We start from the raw sequence: 21,233 nt of genomic DNA, 5'->3' as shown, positions 1-21,233 counted from the left end.
AATAAATCATCTGGTTAGAAAAAAGACCAATTGATCCATGTAGCCACAAACCAAGGCACCACCATTCATTCACCAGTTGCCTGGAAGCCAAATTCCTGCCAACCTACTGGGCCAGTCTTCTAAACTATTAAGTGATGTCAAACGAAACAAGTAGAAAGTCTTGCCTTGTCACCGTGGTAACTTTTATTTCTTTTCTAACTCACCCATTTAATAGAGAAATACTAGTGACATTTGTGGTGTCTTCAGACATTTAATCAATTTGTCTGAAACTGTAATTTCATGTAGCCTTGGATAGGAATTCACAGCTAGTTCAGGAAAAGGTTTCTTCCCGGTCTAGTCTCACTAGAACATAGCCTCTCCAGATTCTCCCTTTTGCTTGCTCAGTGGTTTCTTTTAATGTGACCAGGCAGTCAGCAATTTTCTGCCCCTTTATGGTACACTTTATGCCTCTTATATCTGCCTACTTGGTAACAGAATTCCCACAAAGATCTTATAATCTGTATTGAGCAGCCTCAGCAGCCTTCTCTTTGTGCTATCTGCCTTTTTTCACTTTTATCATCATCAATAACTCCTAGGCCATGATTTTTTTTAAAAAAGCAGTCTTAACTCTTCTGGCTGCCCCATTGAACTTTTGACTCATACTGAACTTTCTGTCCCCAAAAACACTGAGGCAATTTCATGGAAATGGCTCTCTAACCCTCACCCCTATCCTGTACCTATGCTGCAGGTTTTTCAAAAAAATATAAATGAAACCTTGTGCAGTGATCCACCTTAAACTATATTGTTTTAAATTTAAATCCACCCCATCATTTGAGCTTAGTGACATTTAGTTTTTGATTTCAACATGTAGCACATTAGTTATTTCTCCCAGCATCTGATGATAGATGACTTCCAAGTTGTTTTCCATATTTAAAACTCTCCAATGATGTCTTTAGAAGACATCAAATGTGAGTTACTCATTTTACAGGTAGAGAAAATTAGGCCCAGAGAAATGAAATAACTTGTCTTAGGTCATATTATTCAAAAATCAAATAAATGCCAAAAGAGGCAGAGGATACAGTGGAAAGAGTGATGCAATTAGAGACAGAGGGATTGGGTTCCAATCCTGGGGGAAAGAATGACTATTTGTTTAAACTTGGGGCAAATCACTTCACCTCTGGGTCTTAATTTCCTCATCTGTAAATTGGATGAGATGACTTCCAATGGACCTTTCAGGTTTAAACCTGTAGTGCTTTATTGATTTATGAGTCTTAGACCTAAGAGTTCTCTTAGGTTTCTTAGAATAACTTCCTAACCTACATAGAACTGCTTGCCTTCTTTGGGAGGAGGAAGGGAGAGAATTTGGAACTCAAAATTTTAAAAATGAATATTAAAAATTGGCTTTACATGTAACTGGGAAAAATAAAAAAATAAAAAAAATAAATAAGAATAATTTCCTAAGGACCTGGGCCTTGGTAAAAAATAGTATTAACTCAGATTTATACAATGCTTTAATACAGTCAGCATGATGTAGTGAGGAGATACCTGCACATGGAGTAAAGACAATCCTGCCCTTGACATATTCTAGCTGAGTCTAGGCAAGTCACTTAGACTCTTTTTTCCCCCCATAACATTATATAATAAAAAAAGATGATTGCACATGAAACTGCAAATCAATCATGCACAACTTGCTATTCCTTTTAAACATATACTAAAGTTATCATGTAAATTTCTTTTTTTTCCTTTTTCCCTTCTCCTTTCCCCTTGAAGTGGCTACCATTACACACAAATCATATCTATCTATCTATATTTGTGTGCATATGTGTATGCTTGTATGTATGTGTGTGTATGTATGTATGTATGTATGTAAAATCATTCTATACATACTCCTATTTGTTGGTTCTTTCTATGGATGCAGATAGCATCTTTCTTCATAGGTCCTTCATAGTTAATTTGGGTATTTATAATAGTCAAAGTGACTTAGTTGCTTAAAGATGTTCTCAAAACAATGTTGCTATTACTGTATATAATGTTATCTTAGTTCTGCTCATTTTGCTCTTCATTTCATGTAAATTTATTCATTTTTTTTCTCAAATCAATGAGCTAATCATTTCTTATGGCATAGTAATTGCATCATTGTCATATACCACAGCTTGTTGAGCCATTCCCCAGTTGATGGGCATCTCCACTATTTCCAGTTCTTTGCCACTGCAAAGAGAACTGCTATAAATATTTTAGAACATATAGGTTCTTTTCCTTTTTAATTAATTATCTTGGGAAACAGACCTAGTGGTGGTAAGGCTGAGTCAAAGGGTATAGGCAATTCAATAACTCTTTGGGAATAATTCCAGATTGCTCTCCAGAATGGTTGTATCAATTCACAGTTCCACCAATAATGAACTAGCATCACAATTTTTCCACATCCCCAGCCATAAGACAGGATTGATGTCTATAATACTTACCTCACAGAGTTATTCTGAGAATCATTTGAAGTAATATGCATAAAAGTACCATATCAATGTTATCTATCCTATTTCTATAATCAGACATTTCTACACCTCCACTGACATTATGTTTTCCACATCAAAATCCTTTGAAGTATTTAAAATAAATATTAGGAATATGGACTGACATGTGATTTCATTGATATAGGGAACCTGTAGGTGAGGAAACTCCCTGTAGCAGTTCAGGTTGCCACCTTCTCTGCCACTTACAGTCTTAGGGAGTTGAATACAGAAATTAAGTGATTTGCTCAGGGTCACAAAGCCAGTATATATGAGGTAGAATTTGATTTCAGGAGTTTCTTGCTTCAAAGCTAGCTCTTTATCCATCATGCTATATTACCTCTTTGTGTAAGTATTACATATTATCATTTTTGAGAGAAAGAAACTTATGCTTAGAGACATTAAATTGGTCACCTAGATTCATACAACCAGGAAATGTTGGAACTGAGACTTGAACCCCAATGTTATGACCCATTAATTCCAGGCTTCATTCTTGGACCTTACTTCAAGCTCTCACATTATATTATTCCTCTGTAACCAATTGCTGCTTGACTTTCCATTGAATTGTAGACTGGATGTAACCTCAGCTGTTATTTATCAGATGTTATTTACCAGATGTTATCTACCAGAACCATGAATTCCCTCTTTAGCATCCCAATAATTGGTCTTCCAGCCTCTATCTAAACACTTCAAGTGACAGAGAACTCACTGTGTCATAGGATAGTCTCTCATTCAGAGTAGGAAATGGAGAAGTCCAACACAGTGGAGGACAATTCATTACATTAGCTGGTCCACTGGAAGCTTTCAGCGTGTGAGCAATTCTAAGAAGATAATCCTTTTACCCTTTTCTTGTTTCTCATTTTTTTCCCCTGAGGGAAAGACATCTTTGCAACTTCTTCATTGCCTATTCTTAAGGCATTTCTACCCAAATGGAACAAAATTTAACCTTCAACAATATGTGAATTATAGAACTGAAAAAAATCATACCTTGATTAAATTACAGAAATAAGGAAAAAATTTAACTTGAAAAGTTTTCAACTACAATCTTCATTTGAAACATAGTGGCCCATAGGAACTGAACATTTTTGGCATCATTTTGCAACATTATATATGTATATGTATGTGTATCCTACAATATATTAATGTATATACTTAATCATGTACACATGTATATGCAGGAATATACGAGTATGTATAAATTTATGTGTATATATGTATACATATATACAGGCATATGTATGTACATATGCATATATACGTGGAATGAAGGTGCTACTGTAATTCAACAATTCCACAAACATTTATTTAGCACATAGTAGGAATGGGGTTAAAAATTTAAAAAATGACAAAATGACAAAAAAAAATTTAAAAAAGTGACAGGCAGCTCTGAAGAAGTTACAGTCTAAAAACGGAAGTAAGCTATGTTCACAAAGAACTATAATGTATCCTCCACAACCAAATAAGAGAAGCCTAGATAAAGTGCTATGAGAAATTTGGGGAGAAAGAAATCACCTCCAGGTGTGGGAAAGTATTTACAATGGAAGTGACACATAACTAATCAGAAACCTTCAAGGATTCCTCAAATTGTGTAGCTTTGCATTCAAGGCTGTTCATAATCTGATTTCAATCTTCCTTTGCAGCTTGTTCTCACAACATTTTCCCTCATGTATTAGACGTTTTAGACAAACAAGACGACTCACCTATTCCTCCTTTGATCTTGTTTGGTCTCCACACTCTTACCTCTGAGCCTTTATCCTTGCATTCACCTCTTTCCTGTAACCCACAACTTTCAATGGCTGAAATAGTCCTCTTCTTCAAAGGACTTGACCAGGTATTCCTTAAATTCAGAATGGAGATCTTATTTATCTTAGATTCTCCCAAAGTCCACCTCCTTAATACTCAGCACATGGTTGTGATCAGCATACTGTTTTGCCCATAGTAGGCTTTAAAAGGAATTGTTCACTTGATTTCTATACAGAGTACTTGCTAAGAGGGAAACCTTGGTTTCTAAAGCATGAGGAGATGGTTAGTCTGAAGGCATCTTTAAATGAATCAGAAATGAGAGGTAACCAATATCAAAACAATAAAATAAGTTCAGTTTGAATAAGTATTTTTAAGGACCAGAACATTAAGAACTTTCAAAAACTTTCCATTGTTTGTGAAAGCCTGTGAAATGTCTATCTTGACCAATTTTGTCTTTTAAAACAAGTATTGATTTTTCTTTCTCAAGTTTTTCTATTGATCTAAGGTTAACATGGTTATTATTGCAATACGTGCTTTCTTCTGTGTTCATCTGCATTATTCCTGATGACTTTACAGTTGGGTTTGGAGGGTTTGACAATTAACTTCACTGCTTCTGTAGCTGCAAATCATAATTTGGGCATTTTTACTCAACTGAATCTGGTCTAAATGATACTTTTTAATCATAATAACAAACTACTATGGTACTGTTGGTATGTCACTGTTGGGAGAAAACATGAATGTGGGCCATATGAAATTTGCCTGCCCCAAAGTTGGCATCTAAGAGAAAGGTACCTTCATGGAAGAAAGTTTGCTTTGTATGGTAAGGGGAAGAAGGAAAGATTGATGTTATTTAGATCACATTTATATGGCAGCTTATGAATTCTGCAGGTTGTTTACCTATAGAAAACTAACTAGATGAAGAATGTCTATTGTCCAGACTTTGATATTTAGTTGGATGAACTGTCTACAAAGTATACAAATCAGTGCATATATCATAGGTAGATGTTATAATTGAGAGCAGAATTAAATAGGAAGAGAGAAGTGTGATAGGTTACAACTTGGGAAATTATGCAGTTTTTTCCAATGGATCCATGCTTTTTGAAACTAAGACCTATTTTTTAAATCATAATGTTCTTGCAGGGATATTGTATGACTGAATCATGGGGTACCGTAGCCTCCAAGAAATCTAATTTTCAGGTTACCCAAAGAACGATGTATGATGGGCTTGAAGAGGCAGTACAATCTTATCAGTGAAGAATTGTACAAGGGGAATGCCAGAAAAGGTTAATAGAGCTGTAAGACCTGAAAAGAGGATAGGCTAGTCACAAAATAAAAGCAATGAATGAGAATAATTATAAGTTTGTCTATATTACTTAATAATTAAGAAATAGCCTTAAAATATTAAAATATCTAGAGCAAAGGTTCACGAACCTTTTTTTGTCATGGACTAGCAAAGCCCTATGGACCCCTTTCCAGAATGTTTTACATAAATAAAATACATATAGAATTGCATAGGAAACCAATTATATTGACATAGTTATCTATCTATCTATCTATCTATCTATCTATCTATCTATCTATCTATCTATATTTAGGTATCAAAATATTTTTTAAAAATCAAGTTCACTGACCTCAGGTAAAAAACCCCTGATCTAAAGGAAGACCTCCAGTATGTTGGGTGGATCCTGCATCAAGAACAAAGACAAAAAAAGCAGGACTGTTTGAGAAGTCTTAGATGGGTTATGATCTACCTCATTGCAGGGAGTACTCCCATAGATGCGATCCATTAAACTTTTTCTTTTTTTTTGGGCTAGGCAATGGGGTTAAGTGACTTGCCCAGGGTCACACAGCTAGTAAGTGTTATGTGTCTGAGGCTGGATTTGAACTCAGGTCCCCTGACTTCAGGGCTGGTGCTCTATCCACTGCGCCACCTAGCTGCCCGATCCGTTAAACTTTTAAAGAAAATCTCCCATAATGTTAAAGCCTCTTGGGATTCAAGAACATCGAATTCAGCACTCTCATTTTAATAAAGGGTTAACTGAAGTTCAAAGAGAAGTGATTTGCCAAGGTGAAGTGAGAGCTAGTTAGCAGCACAACTGGTAGAAGAGTCCAAGTGTATCAACAACCAAGTCCTTTTCTCACTATCCTGTATTGCCTATCCCTTTTCCTCTTTTGATTTGCAGTGGCCGTTTAGACAAAGGTGAAACTGACCATAGTAATGGAGGTTATATGATAGGAGCTGAATTTTGCTTGTCCCGTTGCCATCATCAACGATGTGTTGCTCATTGGCTAATGGGTATACTCTTATACCAATATTGGTTAGCTTCATTTTTTTTTTCTCATTTCTAAGTGGAAGGGTACTTTGCCCTGGCAATCTCTGGGACACAGTTCATCAACCTGACATTTTAACTGTAGGCCAAGTCAGAGGGTCTATGGTACTTGACAACACGCTTTTAAAAAGGGAAATCAAAAGATAAGTATAGTCCACAAGCCCAAGTGATTGATTAATGGCACAATTAATATTTAGATGACACTGAGTTCTCATAAATGTTTGGGATTAGAAGCTTTTTCAAATTTCCAAGCTTCTCAACAAAGACTAAAGGGCTGCATATGGCAAAATAATGTCTATTGAATGCATCTTTTGTGAGGAAGCAGAACAGGCTATATCATAAGAAAAATAACAATAAAAATGTAAAGTTACATGAATGTCAAATCCATAAAATATCACTTAGTGAAAAGAGTATTTGGAATTTCTTGATCTGTTATTTTATTTTTGGCCCTTTAATAGGATGATATTATTTAACTATTAAGAGACCTAACTTGTTTAAACATTTTCAAATTTTCCTTTGACTTAAAGAAGTTGCTTGATAATTCCCACAGGTTCAACATGTTAAATCTACTTGGTTAAAAAAAAACCCAAAACAAAACCAATAGAACAACAACAACAGAACAAAAAGCCAACTCCCTTCAATTCCTTACAGGTTTCTAGTCATTGTAAAGAAAAAGTCAACATAAAATTGTCTCTATTAATCAGAAGTGAATTAAATATACATTCAATGGGGAATAATAATAATAGCTAACATTTATATAGTGCCGTAAGGTTTGCAGAGCACTTTATACATGTGATTTCATATGACTCTCATAATAATTCTGTGGGATTTGTTATTTGTTATTATTTGTTATTTTCCATTATCTCCCCTATTTTACAGATGTGAAAACTGAGGCATAGAAAGGTTAAGAATAATGTATTAATTCCATCCTCAGTAGCCTGACATCATGTCGAAAATTGTTCAGAGAAATACTACAGTTAACTTTCTTTTCATATCATAATTAGTGTGGTGATTGCATGTGTTGTATTTGCTAAACATATCTTTTTACTTCAGTTGGTCAAATTGGTTTTTCTAAATTTGGAAATTTTTTAAAGTAGAAACTTCATAAAGTCATTTGGTTATATGAGCTTCTGGAACACACTGAATTTCCTTTCTGTCTCTGCCCGAATAAAACAGGGTTTAAATTTTCTATCTCAGTTCAGTTATCTAACAGAAACATTTAAGACATGCCCTGAAAGCATGAATGCTGATTAAAGGGATGATAGCGAATTTTTTCTTCAAATTTTAAAGAATGTATGAGTAGGTATTAAGGGCATAATGTGAAACTTCCTCCTTTTAAAAATTTTACTGATAGAATGCTATAGACCTTCACATAAAATACCTTTCAAGAAAGACATTATTAATATTATATCTTGAATCTGATGTGTTCCTCTAAGCCACTGGACTAGGGCATCTTATATAATTCTTCCAAAATATTACTTAAAATGGAAATAGGAGCATATGCTATTAAGTATAATATAATTCAGTAGGAATCCAAAACATTTGCTAAGGTTGCCATCATCATATTGCTCCATTAAAAAGTGTGACATTTGCTATTACTTTATCCCCTCTGAGGTCTTTTCGGTTTAATTTCTGTATTTCCTAAAAGTCTACTGTGTGTCAGACAGTTTTCTAGGCACTGGGAACACACACACAAAAATGAAACAGGTCTTACTATCAAGGAACCCATATTCTAGTAGGAAGGAAGCAATATGTATGCTGGTAAGTATATACAAAACAGCTGCATTCCTTAGATTTAACCCCACTATCATTATGCTTCCAGGAAAAGTTCATCACCAAGAAAGTCCCATCATCCAAGAAATTCCATCAGCTTTGGTACTTATATGTTATGGTAGTTACCCTCAGCAGCTTCTGCTCCTTTGCTTGGCAAGCTGGAGTGTAGAACACAGAACTTCCCCAAAGTATCCATTTAAAGAGGCTTCACAGGCCAGCCATTTCCCATTAGCTGCACCCCTTGGATTTGACTACACCATCATCAATATGTCCTTCTGCTCCTCATCCACTTTAGATTGTAAACTTTTTGAGGGCAGGAATTGTCTTTTTAAAAATTTTCTGTCTCCAGTATTTAAAGTGTGTGGCACATAGTAAGCATTTAATAAATGTTTATGGAATTAAATTGAAATATAAAACAATTTTAGCTAAGGGAGAGTACTAACAAGGAGGGGTGTCAGGAAAGGGCTAATGTAGGAGCTGGCACTTAAGCTTTATTTTGGAGGAATGCAGGGGTTAAAGAGGTGGAAGTGAGAAGCAAGGGCATCATAGGCATAAGACTAACTAAATTAAAATATCCTGTGGGTGGAATAGTAAAGAAGCTACTTTACCAGAAACATCCAATGTATGAGGGGAAACAATTTGAAGTCAGTCTGGAAAGATAGATTATTATCAAGCCAGATTATGAAAGAATTTAAATACCATAAAGGAGTTTGTATGTATTCTAGAGCAAATGAAACTTCTTGAGCACAGAAATGAGATGGTCAGATTTGTGCTTTAGAGATAACAATTTGGCAGCTGCCCACAATTTGTGGATGATAGCTTAGAGAGGGGAGAAACTGGAGACACAGAAACAAACAGAGACTATCAAAATCATGTTGGCAAGACATGATGAGGACCTGAATGAGCATGATCACTATGTGAGTCAAGAGAAGGAGATGGACTAGAGAGATATTTGGAAGACTGGATTTTGGAGGTGAGTGGAAGTGAAGAGTCAAAGATGACTCCAAGATTATGAACATGGTGACTAGTAGATTGGCCTAAAGACTGATAAGGTTAGGAAAAGTCCTTATTTCTGTGGGGTGAGTTTCAAGAAAATGTAATGAGTAATGTTTTGGGTGTGTTGAGTTTGAGATGCCTATGGAATATCCAGGTGGAGATTTCTAGCAGACAGTTCATGTTGCTGAAGATAAGGAGAAAGATATAGAGGAAATACCTGCATAGAAGTGATCATTGGATCCATAGGAGTTGATCAGATTACAAAGAGAAGGTCAGTCCTGGACGCCACGATCTAGGATTATAAGTGGGGATCTTAGATGTCATCCAAACCAGTCTCTTCATTTTACAGATGAGGAAACTAAGACGGTTCACATTTTCATTCAGCAACTTACTACCAATGGTACTAATCAAGTCAACAAACCTTTAGAGACCTCAGTTTGCTCATCTCTAAAATGAGGGGCACAGATTACATGATCATTTATATCCCTTTCTGTTATAAGTCTATGACTCTATGATTCTGTGATAGAATTCTTTAGACTTTCTCCAGGTCCCAAGGGAATGTGTGTCTGCAAGTTGCATTCACCACTAGATGGGCCTCATGTTCATTGTGATAGATAAGATTTACAGGACCCCTTTGGGACAGGAAGCTTAAGAATACACAGATATACACATATTTACAACCAACCTGTAATATGATTGTGTAGTAGCAGTCTATATTGATAGACCAAAAATAATCATAATTTCAATCGTGCTTAAAAAGGAAATTCTTATTGGATTATCAATGGAACAAAAGCCTTAGTGCAAATGACACTTCTTAATTGATATGGTTTCAATTTTCTTTAATTCTATTCTCTATAATTGTCTGTAGAATAGCAGTACCCTGTTTTCTTTGATGTTTGTCTTTGCCATACAGTCCTTGTTTGCTTCTGGTACTGTAGACAATGAGTGCTGGAGCAGGAAGGGCCTTAGAAATCACCTGGTTCAATCCACCCATTTTACAGATAAGCAGGAGCTTCCTTTGTATTGATAGTAGTTAACTCATAAAAAAAAAAAGCTGTTCTTCATCATTGCAAGTGCTGAGGCTATCTAGACAACTTTTTACAGCTCTCCTCAGAACCCAAATCTAAATTAACTAACCCCAAACTGAGAGAAAATAGAGTTCATCTAGATCTACTCAATTCCATGTTTTTTTCTTTTGTTTTCATAGAATTTTCAGCTGGAAATACAAATCAGATAAGTGAGGCCCAGAGAGGTTCATAGTATCATAGAACCATAAGTCTAGAGCTGGGAGAGACCTCAGAAGACATCTAGTTCAACCTCTTTATTTTTAAAGGTGAGGAAATTGAGGTGCAGTGAGGTTAAGTGACCTGCCCAAGGCCACAAAGGTAGAAAGCAGCAGAGCCAGGATTTGAACTTATGTCCTCTGACTTCAGATCCAGGGCTCTTTCTGGTCTGTCCTAATTTGTCTCTAAGTAGAAGCCTGACTTTTTACATCTACTGAACATTTCTTAGCACTGAGTAGAGTGCCTCTGCTTACCAGAACCGTTCTCTCCTCTCCCATTTTCTGGTTTGGAATCTCTCTGATAGTCCAGATCATTTACCAAACAATGGAAACAATCATTTCCCCCTGTTTTTTGCTAAGGCTATCAGGCAATTTGGCTGCCTGGGAAACGAAGAACAGCAACTTAATTGACCTTGGGCCTTTCAATGTCTCAAAAAGAAGACCCTAGTCACACTGCAGAGTCTAATTGGAAAATGGGCTAGTCATCCTGTCCAACTTGTTTAATAACAAAATTATACCTACTCAGTATCTCTCCCATTTACTTGTCATTGATATTCACCTCTGTCCTACTTTCAAACCTCTGTTCTCTTCATCCCTGGCGTTCAAGGCCCTCCACAATCTGGTCTGTTTTTGTCAATCTCTAAAGCCTTGATCAAGGGATACTGTGCATTTTAGATATCTGTGTTGGTGTTTAGCTATCTCTCTTGGTCTTAGAATCTAGACCTAGGAGAAAAGTTTAGTGGCTGCAGAGAGGCAGATTTAAATTTGACTCATCATCTTTTTCTTCAAACCCCATCTTTTTTCCTATTGCCTCTTCTTTTAACTACCACTATTGCTCATCCGTTTTCATTCTCATTACTACTACAAACATGTGGTATTGCATGTTTATTTTAATTAATTATATTTTCATTTGAGCAGCTAGGTGAAGCAGTGGATAGACAGCTGGGTGTGAAGTCAGGAAGATTCATCTTCATGAGTTCAAATCTGGGCTCAGATACTTATTAACTGTGTGACCCCAGGCAAGTCACTTAACTCTGTTTGCCTTAATTCTTCATTTGTAAAATGAGCTGGAGAAGGAAATGGCAAACCATTCCAGTATCTTTGCCAAGAAAACCCCAAATGGGGACATAAAGAGTCAGACATGACTGAAATGACTGAACACTAACAAATATTTTCATTCCTACTATTACCGCAAATGTTGTGTCACAAATGATAGATGTATCATCAAGCAAAGCAAAAGCAAAAAACAAGAAAAGCAATATATTGGCCAAGTCCAATAATATATGTTTTATTCTAAACATATTGTTCACTACCTCTCATTCAAATATTTTTGGATGACTCATTGTAATATGTTTTTTTCTCTCTGTAGAACTTGGATATCTGACCTTTATCAGATATGTTTGCTGTGAGAGGGGCAGGGACTGTAGTGGATAGAAAGCTTACCTTTGAGTCAGGAAGACCTTGTTGCAGAGAAAAATACCAATCTGCAGTGGTCAAGAGAATTTCCTTATTGGGAAGCCCTCAATAAAATAATCTTTTCCCATCCTATTCTCATTTCTGGGAATTTTTTTTTCTTATTGTTACTTGCCTTCTTACGTTAGTAGATTTTTTTTCATTAAAAATCTTTTAAATTTTATCACAATTTTGATTTTCTTTTATGAATGTCTTTATTTCTAGTTTGATTAATAATTTTTCCCCTGACCTAGTTATTCAAGGTAATTCTGATTCTTTTCAATTTTTTTTTTCAAAAATGATAAAACCTTTTCTATTAGGTTATATATTTATTTGAAGCTTATTGGGGCATATGGTATAAGTTTAAGATAGTGATTGGAACTTAATTTCTACCAAACTACTTTCCTATTTTTCTAGTAATTCTTGTCAAATAGAGAGGCCTACTAGAGTACTATGTTTGATTATTTTGGGGGTCTTGTTAAGTGAATCTGTTCCACTGAGCAGCTTCCTACACAGTATCCTGAAATTGTTATTCACCTACTTCATCAGATTCTTATTTTCTCGCCAAAAAAGTCCGAACAGCCTAGAATTCAAGGTCCTCCACAACCTGGCGACCTTTATTCCTTTTCTCCAACGATTCCCTGATTAATGTACTTGTTATTTGCTACAGAATATTCAGTTTTAAAAATTTCAGTCACTCTACTTGAAATTGTTTCCATCTATGCCTACTGACATTTTGCCCTCTTTCTTAATGTTTTGCTTTAATGATATCTGTTCTACGGCACCTTCTTTGGGCACTTCTGCTAGAAGCAATGAATCTCTCCCTCTTTTTTTCCCCATACCTTTTCATGTGCTGTTAATATGGTATTTATTATTTATTGTTTTGTGTTGTAGTTATTTAAGGCAGGTGGTTAGTTCTTGCCCTCATTTATACGAAGATTATTGAGGGAAGAAATCAAGCTTTGTCGATTGATGAATTTATCTCTGTGCCTAGAAAAGTACCTTATGAGAGTATATGCCTAATAAGTTTAATGAATGAATGAATATATTATGATGTATGTTTGGAAGGTATCCTAGGAATAATAATTTATTCCACAAATTCCGGAAATGGAAAGGAAAACAAATTGAAAGAAAAAATCATAAAAGAAGCATTTTATTTACAATAATCCTATATAAATGTAAACTATTATCAAACCTATGATAAACATAGCTTTATTTTTGTCTCTAAAAAGGTATTTTTGAAGCTTTTACAAGACTCCAAAAACAAACCACATAGTCCTGATACAACAGACATAAAGTCTCAATATGAGAGAAGCACAGAACAACTGCATGACAATAGTAAGTATTCAATTAATTATTTGCATTGTTCTTTTAATAAAAATATAATTTCTGAAATCTACAATCTTTATTTTGACAAATTCATTTTTACCCAAAGCTTCTAAACACATGTGAAACTGAGTCATTATTACCACCTTTATAACTCTCAAGTCTGTCTTGAGTCTGACATCTCTCCTGGTTTCATCCCCCTTTTAATGAAAACTTTCTTAATGGAAACGGATTTTTAAAAAAGGAGAGAGAATGCTGACTCAGAGAAAGTACTGTTTTATTGGGGCAACCTGCAAGCTCTCTTATAGATTCTTGAGTTGGGTAAATCTTGAGTATCTTTGTGAGTATAGGTAAGATGTCTGAACTTTGCAGACATTATTATTATTTACCAATAAAGGCTTTTTTTCCTCTTCCTTGTTTGTATCAATGCTTTTCTTATGAGCAGAATAATGTGTAAGTCAAATGCTCAGTGGTTTAATGAAGATGGGTATTTTTCTTAATAGCTGAGATCTCTTTTATTATGAATTTGTGATTGATGCTCCAATTTAGTCTAGTATTTACTAGTACATACTATGCATGTACACAGTATAGCAATCCAATGGGTTCCTTTTGTTGGCATCAGTTTGGAAGAGTTGAACACACTAATCAGGTGACTCAATTTAATGAAATGATACAATAAAAAAGAAATCCCTCTAATAAAAGGTATATTGATAGTTGTTTAAGGAATGCTAAATTTTCACAGAATCAAAGCTTTGGGAAGGACATCAATGGCCCACTAATCTGACCCATACAAAAGAAAAATCCATCATAGAAGTTATGCTCTTTGGAAATAGCTCTAGGTATTTGAAAATTTTCTTTACATCAGTTCTAAATATGCTTCTTTATAACTTACATCCATTTTCTCCAGTTCTTATATGTGGGAGACAAGGTGAATGTCTAATCCCTTTTCCATTGGAGAACCCTTGAAATACATGAAGACAGCTATCATATCCTTCCTACTTCTCCCTCTGCCTAAATATCTCAGTTTCCCTCAACTGAGTCCTACATTGAATGACCTCAAAGTATTTAATCATCCTGGTTGCTCTCTTCAGGACACTTTTGGGATTTCCATCAATGAATATTTGAATATACAGTGATTAAAATGACTTTAGCTTTCACATTTTGATGAAATAAAATAACTAATTAACTGATATTTTTATAACTCAGAATACATTGAATTTAAAACCTATAATTAAAAAAACTAATATTTTACCAGAAACTTAACTTACCAAGCAAATGGATGAAACCTTAAAAAAATGTTGTATGTCAAAATATGACATTTAGAAGGTTCCATTACCTGAGAAGTCTTTTTAACAATGATAAGTTTAAGTCAGGGGTGGGGAACCTTTGGCCTCAAGACTACATGTGGCCCTCTAGGTCCTCAAGTGTGGCCCTTTGAGTGAATCCAAATTTCACAGAATAGATCCTTTATAACATGGGGATTTATTTAAGTAATTTTGGTCATATTTTTTCAGTTATTATTTGCCGAGTTGAAATTGTTGATTTGAATTAAGCGATACAGTTTCATATATAATATTATTGCCATTTTCCACAAAAGACAGTGGGAAACATTGCTCATAGAAATCTCCATTCTTCTAAGAATTTACAGGCCATGTTTTCAGTCCTTTCATTCTCCTACCTTAACATGACTTTGAAAATCCTTCCCCAAATATCCATATTAACACCCATTCTAATATTCTGATCTTACAGTCCTTGATTTCCTCAACTCAGTAATTTAATTCAATAAATGTTCATCAGTAACCCACTCTGTGCCTGGTAATATATCAGACAATAAATAGATAAAGATAAAGACAGAAAAGTTCCTTTTCTTACGTTATACAGGGGAAATAATCCACTCCCATCCATTCTGAACTTTAGCCCTTCATTATCAATTGTTTGCTGGACATCTCTATATGTATAGTCCATAGGTATCTTGGATTCAGTATGTCCAAAAGAAAACTCATATCTCCCTTTGGCACTCTTTGCCCTATAAACTCAAACCTTCTTTAAAACACATCCTTTTATTGACAGCACCACTCTCCATCCAGTCACTCAGGTTTGCCATCTTGGAGTCACTACTGACCTTTCCTTCTCCATCAACCTTCATATCCAATCTATTGCCAAGTCTTGTCAATTGTACCTCTCCAACATGTCTCACTTCCATCTCCTTGTCCCCAATCACTCAGCATCTACTCTAGTTTAGGGTTACATCACCTTTTTCTTGTTCTATTGCAATATCTTCCTAATTGGTATCCCCGATTCGTCGCTCTACTTTTTTCAATGAAATTTCCATATAGTTTCAAACTGATATTCCTAAAACATAGAAATAATTGTGCTCTAGCATCAGGAACTTTCACCCAGCTTGCCCTCCTGCCCCTACTCTTTCAAAAATATCTTATCATTTGCTTTTTGAACTACAGCCCATTTTCTGGAACAACTGTGGCCCAGTTCTGGTTTCTTGCTTAGTTAGTTATTTCCTCGTCCTGCAAACACACCTGCACAAAGTCCTCATATCTATTATGTTACCAACTCTTTTGACTTCCAACAGGTGTGATTTCTATACGGGCCAGCTAGCTTCATTTATTTATTGACTCCAGACTACTTCTCTAACCCCATAGATACCCTTGGATTCCAGGTGGACAGGATTTGTGCAAATTCTTTTCTTTGACTAAAAAAAAAAACAGCAACAAACCAGCTCAAGCTGCTTTCCCTACTGCTGATAGGTCAACCCAATTACCTTCATATGCAAAGGATGAGAGGTTAATTAAAATAACCCTTAAGAAACCCCTATCCTAGAAGGATGAATTTGAGGAAGTTTACTGTTCCTCCCTCATATTCGATGGAGGCACCTGAAGTAGAAGAATTGCAGCAGAGGAGTGAAGATGATCAAATGGAACTCAAAAGTTACAGTAATTACCCTTTCATGACCTAGCTCTCAAAGTAGCACACAAAGCTGCAATAATCCTGGTTAAACCTTGCAGAATAGCAAAATGTCGACTCAATGGCATTTCCTGGGAAGAGAAGGACTTAAGCATTCCTCCCACCTGTTCTTTAATCTCTATACTTAAAAGGATTGTTTTAGTAGTCTGAGTCTGATTCTAAAATGTACTAGAAATCAATTTGGAATTTCAGCAATGTGGAGATCCCAGCTCTATTTCATACTTGTTATGGTAGCCTTGTTAAAATGTAAGAGCAATGAGAGGTAGCATGAATTCTCTGCCAAGACACCTTGATTTGAGAAATCACCCTGATTTGCAAGGGCTCTGCTGGGTATGTCTTCCTGACCCTGGACACTAGACTAGTAATCAGAAGCCACAGGTAATAGCCCCGATTCTGCTATTAACCAGCTGTTTGGCTTTGGACAAATTATTCAGCATCTCTGTCCTAGGTTACTTTTCCCACGTGTCAGAATGAAGAAGAGGACATTAGTCGAGCTTGGTTATTTTGTCCAGGTCTCTGGTTCTATCACTTGCCACAATTAAAACCTGGAGTTAGTCACCTGGCAGAGAAGTGTGGCATTACAGAATTAGAGTTAGAGGAGACTTAGAGACCATGTAGTTAAACCATCTCATTGTTCAGATGAGGAGCATAAGGCTTAGGTAAGTGAAATTATTTGCTCAAGGTCCCATGGGGAGTAGTCATCAGATGTGGGTTGGGAACCTAGTTCCTCTGACTCCATAGTCAGTGTGCTACTCATTGTACTAACCTGCCAGTCTTTCCAGATGACACTGGGGTGTTTATGCATGGCAAGAGAGAGCTGCCATATGTGTCTATAGGCATATTAGCCAAACAGTGGCAAGGAAGTGATCACAAAAAAAAAGAGGGTAGAAGAAAGGGCCTTGTACTTTCCACCATATTGTTTTTTAGTTATTAATATCACTTGGGATACATTTAGAGCTCAAACTGAGTAAAAATTTCCCCTAATACCATTTAATGATAATTAAGACAAGTCTAACTCATAACGTCATTTCAGAAACATGGTAATGATTTGAATCAGTAATGATGTTTTGTCTTGGTCAAAGAGTTCCATTTTGTTATTTGTTAATTATTAATAAAGCCTTTTATTTTATCATAGATTCAATTATACTATATGTCCAGTCATATCTTCCATGTCCATATGCCTCCACTAAATTGAATGTATATATATATGTATATGCACATGTACATATTATATATGTTATATGCTCATATAGGTATATATATATTACACAAATGCACGCATATCTATATCTATCATATATCTTTCAGTCTGTCTATGCATCATATGTTGATTTGATCTATTTATCTGTTTGTTTTTGGCTATCAAACTAATGAAGCTGTCTCCAAAATGATGGAAGTATTGTGATGAACACTGGTGGGCTATGTTTGTATGCATGCATATGTGTTTATATACATACACAATACAATGTACATGTTATATGTACACATATTATATATAATATATATCATATATACACATTTATCTATGTGTATTTATCTTTATCTATTTGTCTATGATCTATCTGATCTGTTTGTCTTTTGGCTATAAAACTCATGAAGTTGTTTCCAAAGGGCTGGAGGTATTGTGATGAATATTAATAGAGAGATCCCTACCCTGTTTAAATCAAGAATTCTTGAATTATTGAAGTATAGCCTCAGAGTACCTTTTTTCATGCTAATAGGAAGAGCCTATAAACCTACTGCTATTCTGATCTCTGGACTCCAAAGAGGTTTATTTGTTAATTTTTTTTGCATCTGAAACAGGAAAGCAGGAGAGTATAAGATTCAACTGAGATTTGAGGGCCTTACAGGGAACCTGATTTTTGTAAGGATACTCTTGTCTCATTTTTAATTTAGCTTTCCATTTAAAATGTAAGTTTGTATTTTATTTTTTAAAATAGGCAATGCTTTCAGAGAGATGATTTATACCATTTTATGCTATTACTTTTTTTTACTTTGTTTATCTTGATTTTTATTTTTAGTGTCACTTAATAGACAGATTTTATTTATGAGACTAACTTTCAGGTAAATGTAACTGGTAACTTCTAATGATCCTTTATCTTTTAACATTTCTTATAAGAGAACTGCTTAAATTTTTTCCATCAGAAATCCCTGAGATTGGACTAAATATCACAAACATTTCTTTGAGAAGTTGTAAATCAGCATGTTGCTTTAATACCAAACAGCCTGCTATGGCTAGTTGCTGCCTTTATGAGGCTCGTCTATCAGTTAAAAAAAATCACTACTCAGTAATCTAAATTTAGTTTACTTCATCAAAGGCAATAAAAATATTGTAAAGGTAAAAAAAATAGTTGTAATAAAAGCTAATGTTATGTAAAATGGAGTGATGTTTGAACTCAAGAAGGTGGGGGTAATGGGGAGTTTATAGCATTTAAAATGACCATTGTAAAACATTGGTATGAAAGGGACAGTGTTTATTTGTCATGTAAATCGCAAATTAGTAGCTGGAAAAAATGTGTTTAGAAAATCAATTGAAATATACCCTTGTGAAATTGGAAAAGAGCACAGAATGCATTGTAGTGAAGTTGGAGTGAAATTACCCTTATTTGTAAAACTGGTCACATACTGCAGATAGTCTCTCATAAAAAATCAAAATGGGACCTTCGAAGGTTCAGGAGAGGTGGTAGAAAAGTTTCTCAAAGTATTTTAGATAAAATATTCATCATGCCTACCTACACTCTCTTACTGAAGTGCCTTCTTGTCATAGTGCTGAGACTGGGTTCTCAGAGAACTAAAAGCTAAAACGGACCATGCCATGTCAAAAAGGTGGAAAGATTCTACCTTGTTGGAAAGTCATAGGTTATGGGTCTGTCATCATCAGTCTAACTATGGTTGGAGAGATTCTTTGCTGGGTTGGCTGTAGGGTGCTGAATTTTGCAACCTTAGAAACTCTCAAGGACCATCTAGCCCACCCTGATAAAATTACAGCTCTTTGCAGTTATGTGGTACTTGCTATGCAAATTGTGTGTACATATTCTAAAGAAAAGTGACTGAATTTATTGTGTTTTTTTCTCGCTATACTCTATCACTTGGTGATCTCATCTGCTCCCATTGGTTTAATTAAATCTTTTTACAGATGGTTCCCAGATCCCTACATAGAGCTGTAGACTCTCCCCTGAGCTCTTGTACCAAATAACTGTGACAATTTGAATTCAGTGTCCCAGAGGCATCTCAAAGACAATATACTCCCAAACAAGACTTCTTATTTCTTTCTCCTTCTTCCCTTCACTCAAACACATCCTACTTCCAAGCTTCCCCATTACTGTCAAAGGGTACCTCCATTCTTCCAGTCTAATTTAGCACCCATCTAAGTTAGCAACATGTGTTATTTTTTACTCCTCATTATCCTTCAATCCCAGGTATCTTATCAGTTGCCAAATCTTCTTATTCCACAACCTCATTCAATGGTATGCTAATTAACTGGGATAAAATAAAATTTATTGATTACAAATGAACCTTACAATTGTTATATGTTGAAAAAACTTCTAATATGAAATAGGTCCTTTTTCTGTAATCACTTATTTTACCCAATCAGTTTAACACTGATTACACAATATTTTTTTCTTTTGCATTTAATTTTGTATTTTTCCATTAACAAAATTGTTTTTTTTTCTTTCCCACCTTCCCACTGGGAAAAAAGAAAAACAAAACTTCTATACAATATATGTGTATGTATATATATATATATATATATATATATATATATATATATACACACACACACACACACACACACACACACACACACACACACACACATATGTATAATAATAGCAGAACAAATTCTCACATTTGTCACGTCCAAAAAATGTCTCATTTTGTACCCTCACTCCTTCCCTACTATGACAGAAGGTGGATAGCATGCTTTATCATCAGTGCTCTATAATCATGGTCAATTATTGTATTGATCAAAGTGCTTGAGTCTTGTAAAATTGTTCATCTCTTACTATTTTATTACATTCCTATGATACAATTTAGTTGGTCATTCCACAGTTGATGGGCATCCCCCTCACTTAGTTTTCAGTTACTTGCCACCACAAAAAGAGTAGCTCCAAAAATTTCTGTACATATAGGTTTTTTCCCCTCTTCTTTAATCTTTGGGAAATAGGCCTAGTAGTGGTATTTTTGGATCAAAGGGTATTCACAGGTTAGTAACTTGTTGAGAATGATTGCAAATTGTTTTCCAGAATGGCTGGATGAGTTCACAATTCCACCAATATTGAATTGTTCACATAGCTGCTCTAACATTTGTCATTTTCCTTTGTAATCAACTTTGTAATCTTATAGATGTATAGTAGAATCTCAGAGCTGCTTTAATTTAGATTTCTCTATTAGTGATTTGGAACTTTAAAAAAGAAGTGGCAATTGGTTATTTGAATATCTGCCTTAGAAAACTACCTATTCATATCCTTTGTCCATTTGTCAGGGAGAGTTCACAAGATTTTGACACGTATTCTTTAGCTCTTCATGATAAAATCCTGATTATCATGTTGAACATTAAATGTGTTTTTATGAGCAGTTCACCTTTCCAGTCTAGCTATGATTAGAACCAATAGGTTTTCGATAGTGTTTTAAGTCAAGCAAATTCTCAGACTATTCATCTATTGAATAAATTTCTTATTCTTTTGTGATATATGTCATGGCACATGGCTTTTTTTCTTCAACATTCCATCCTCACTTGGGAATTTTGTGATTCTGCTTTATGTATATATTTATTAACATTCATTATTTTCTTAATAAGAACAAACCTCTAGGCTCACTGGAAGTTAAAAAAAACTGTGGATCATTTTAAGTGGTTAATTTATAGCC

The 21,233-nt window shown here is 35.0% G+C and overlaps 1 protein-coding gene across 1 annotated transcript in view; it reads left to right on the top strand.

The window, feature by feature from the left end:
- The window catches only part of ABCA13 (ATP binding cassette subfamily A member 13), a 482,687-nt gene that overhangs the window by 195,927 nt on the left and 265,527 nt on the right, over positions 1-21,233 (top strand). The window contains 2 exon segments of the mRNA XM_078151686.1: positions 5,367-5,440; positions 6,410-6,522. Coding sequence (XP_078007812.1) covers positions 5,367-5,440; positions 6,410-6,522 — 187 coding nt within the window.

The sequence above is a fragment of the Phascolarctos cinereus genome, unplaced genomic scaffold (assembly GCF_003287225.1).
Source record: "Phascolarctos cinereus isolate Bilbo 61053 unplaced genomic scaffold, phaCin_HiC Scaffold_4;HRSCAF=312, whole genome shotgun sequence".
NCBI lineage: Eukaryota > Metazoa > Chordata > Mammalia > Diprotodontia > Phascolarctidae > Phascolarctos > Phascolarctos cinereus.
This window is presented reverse-complemented; position numbering and strand designations above follow the sequence as displayed.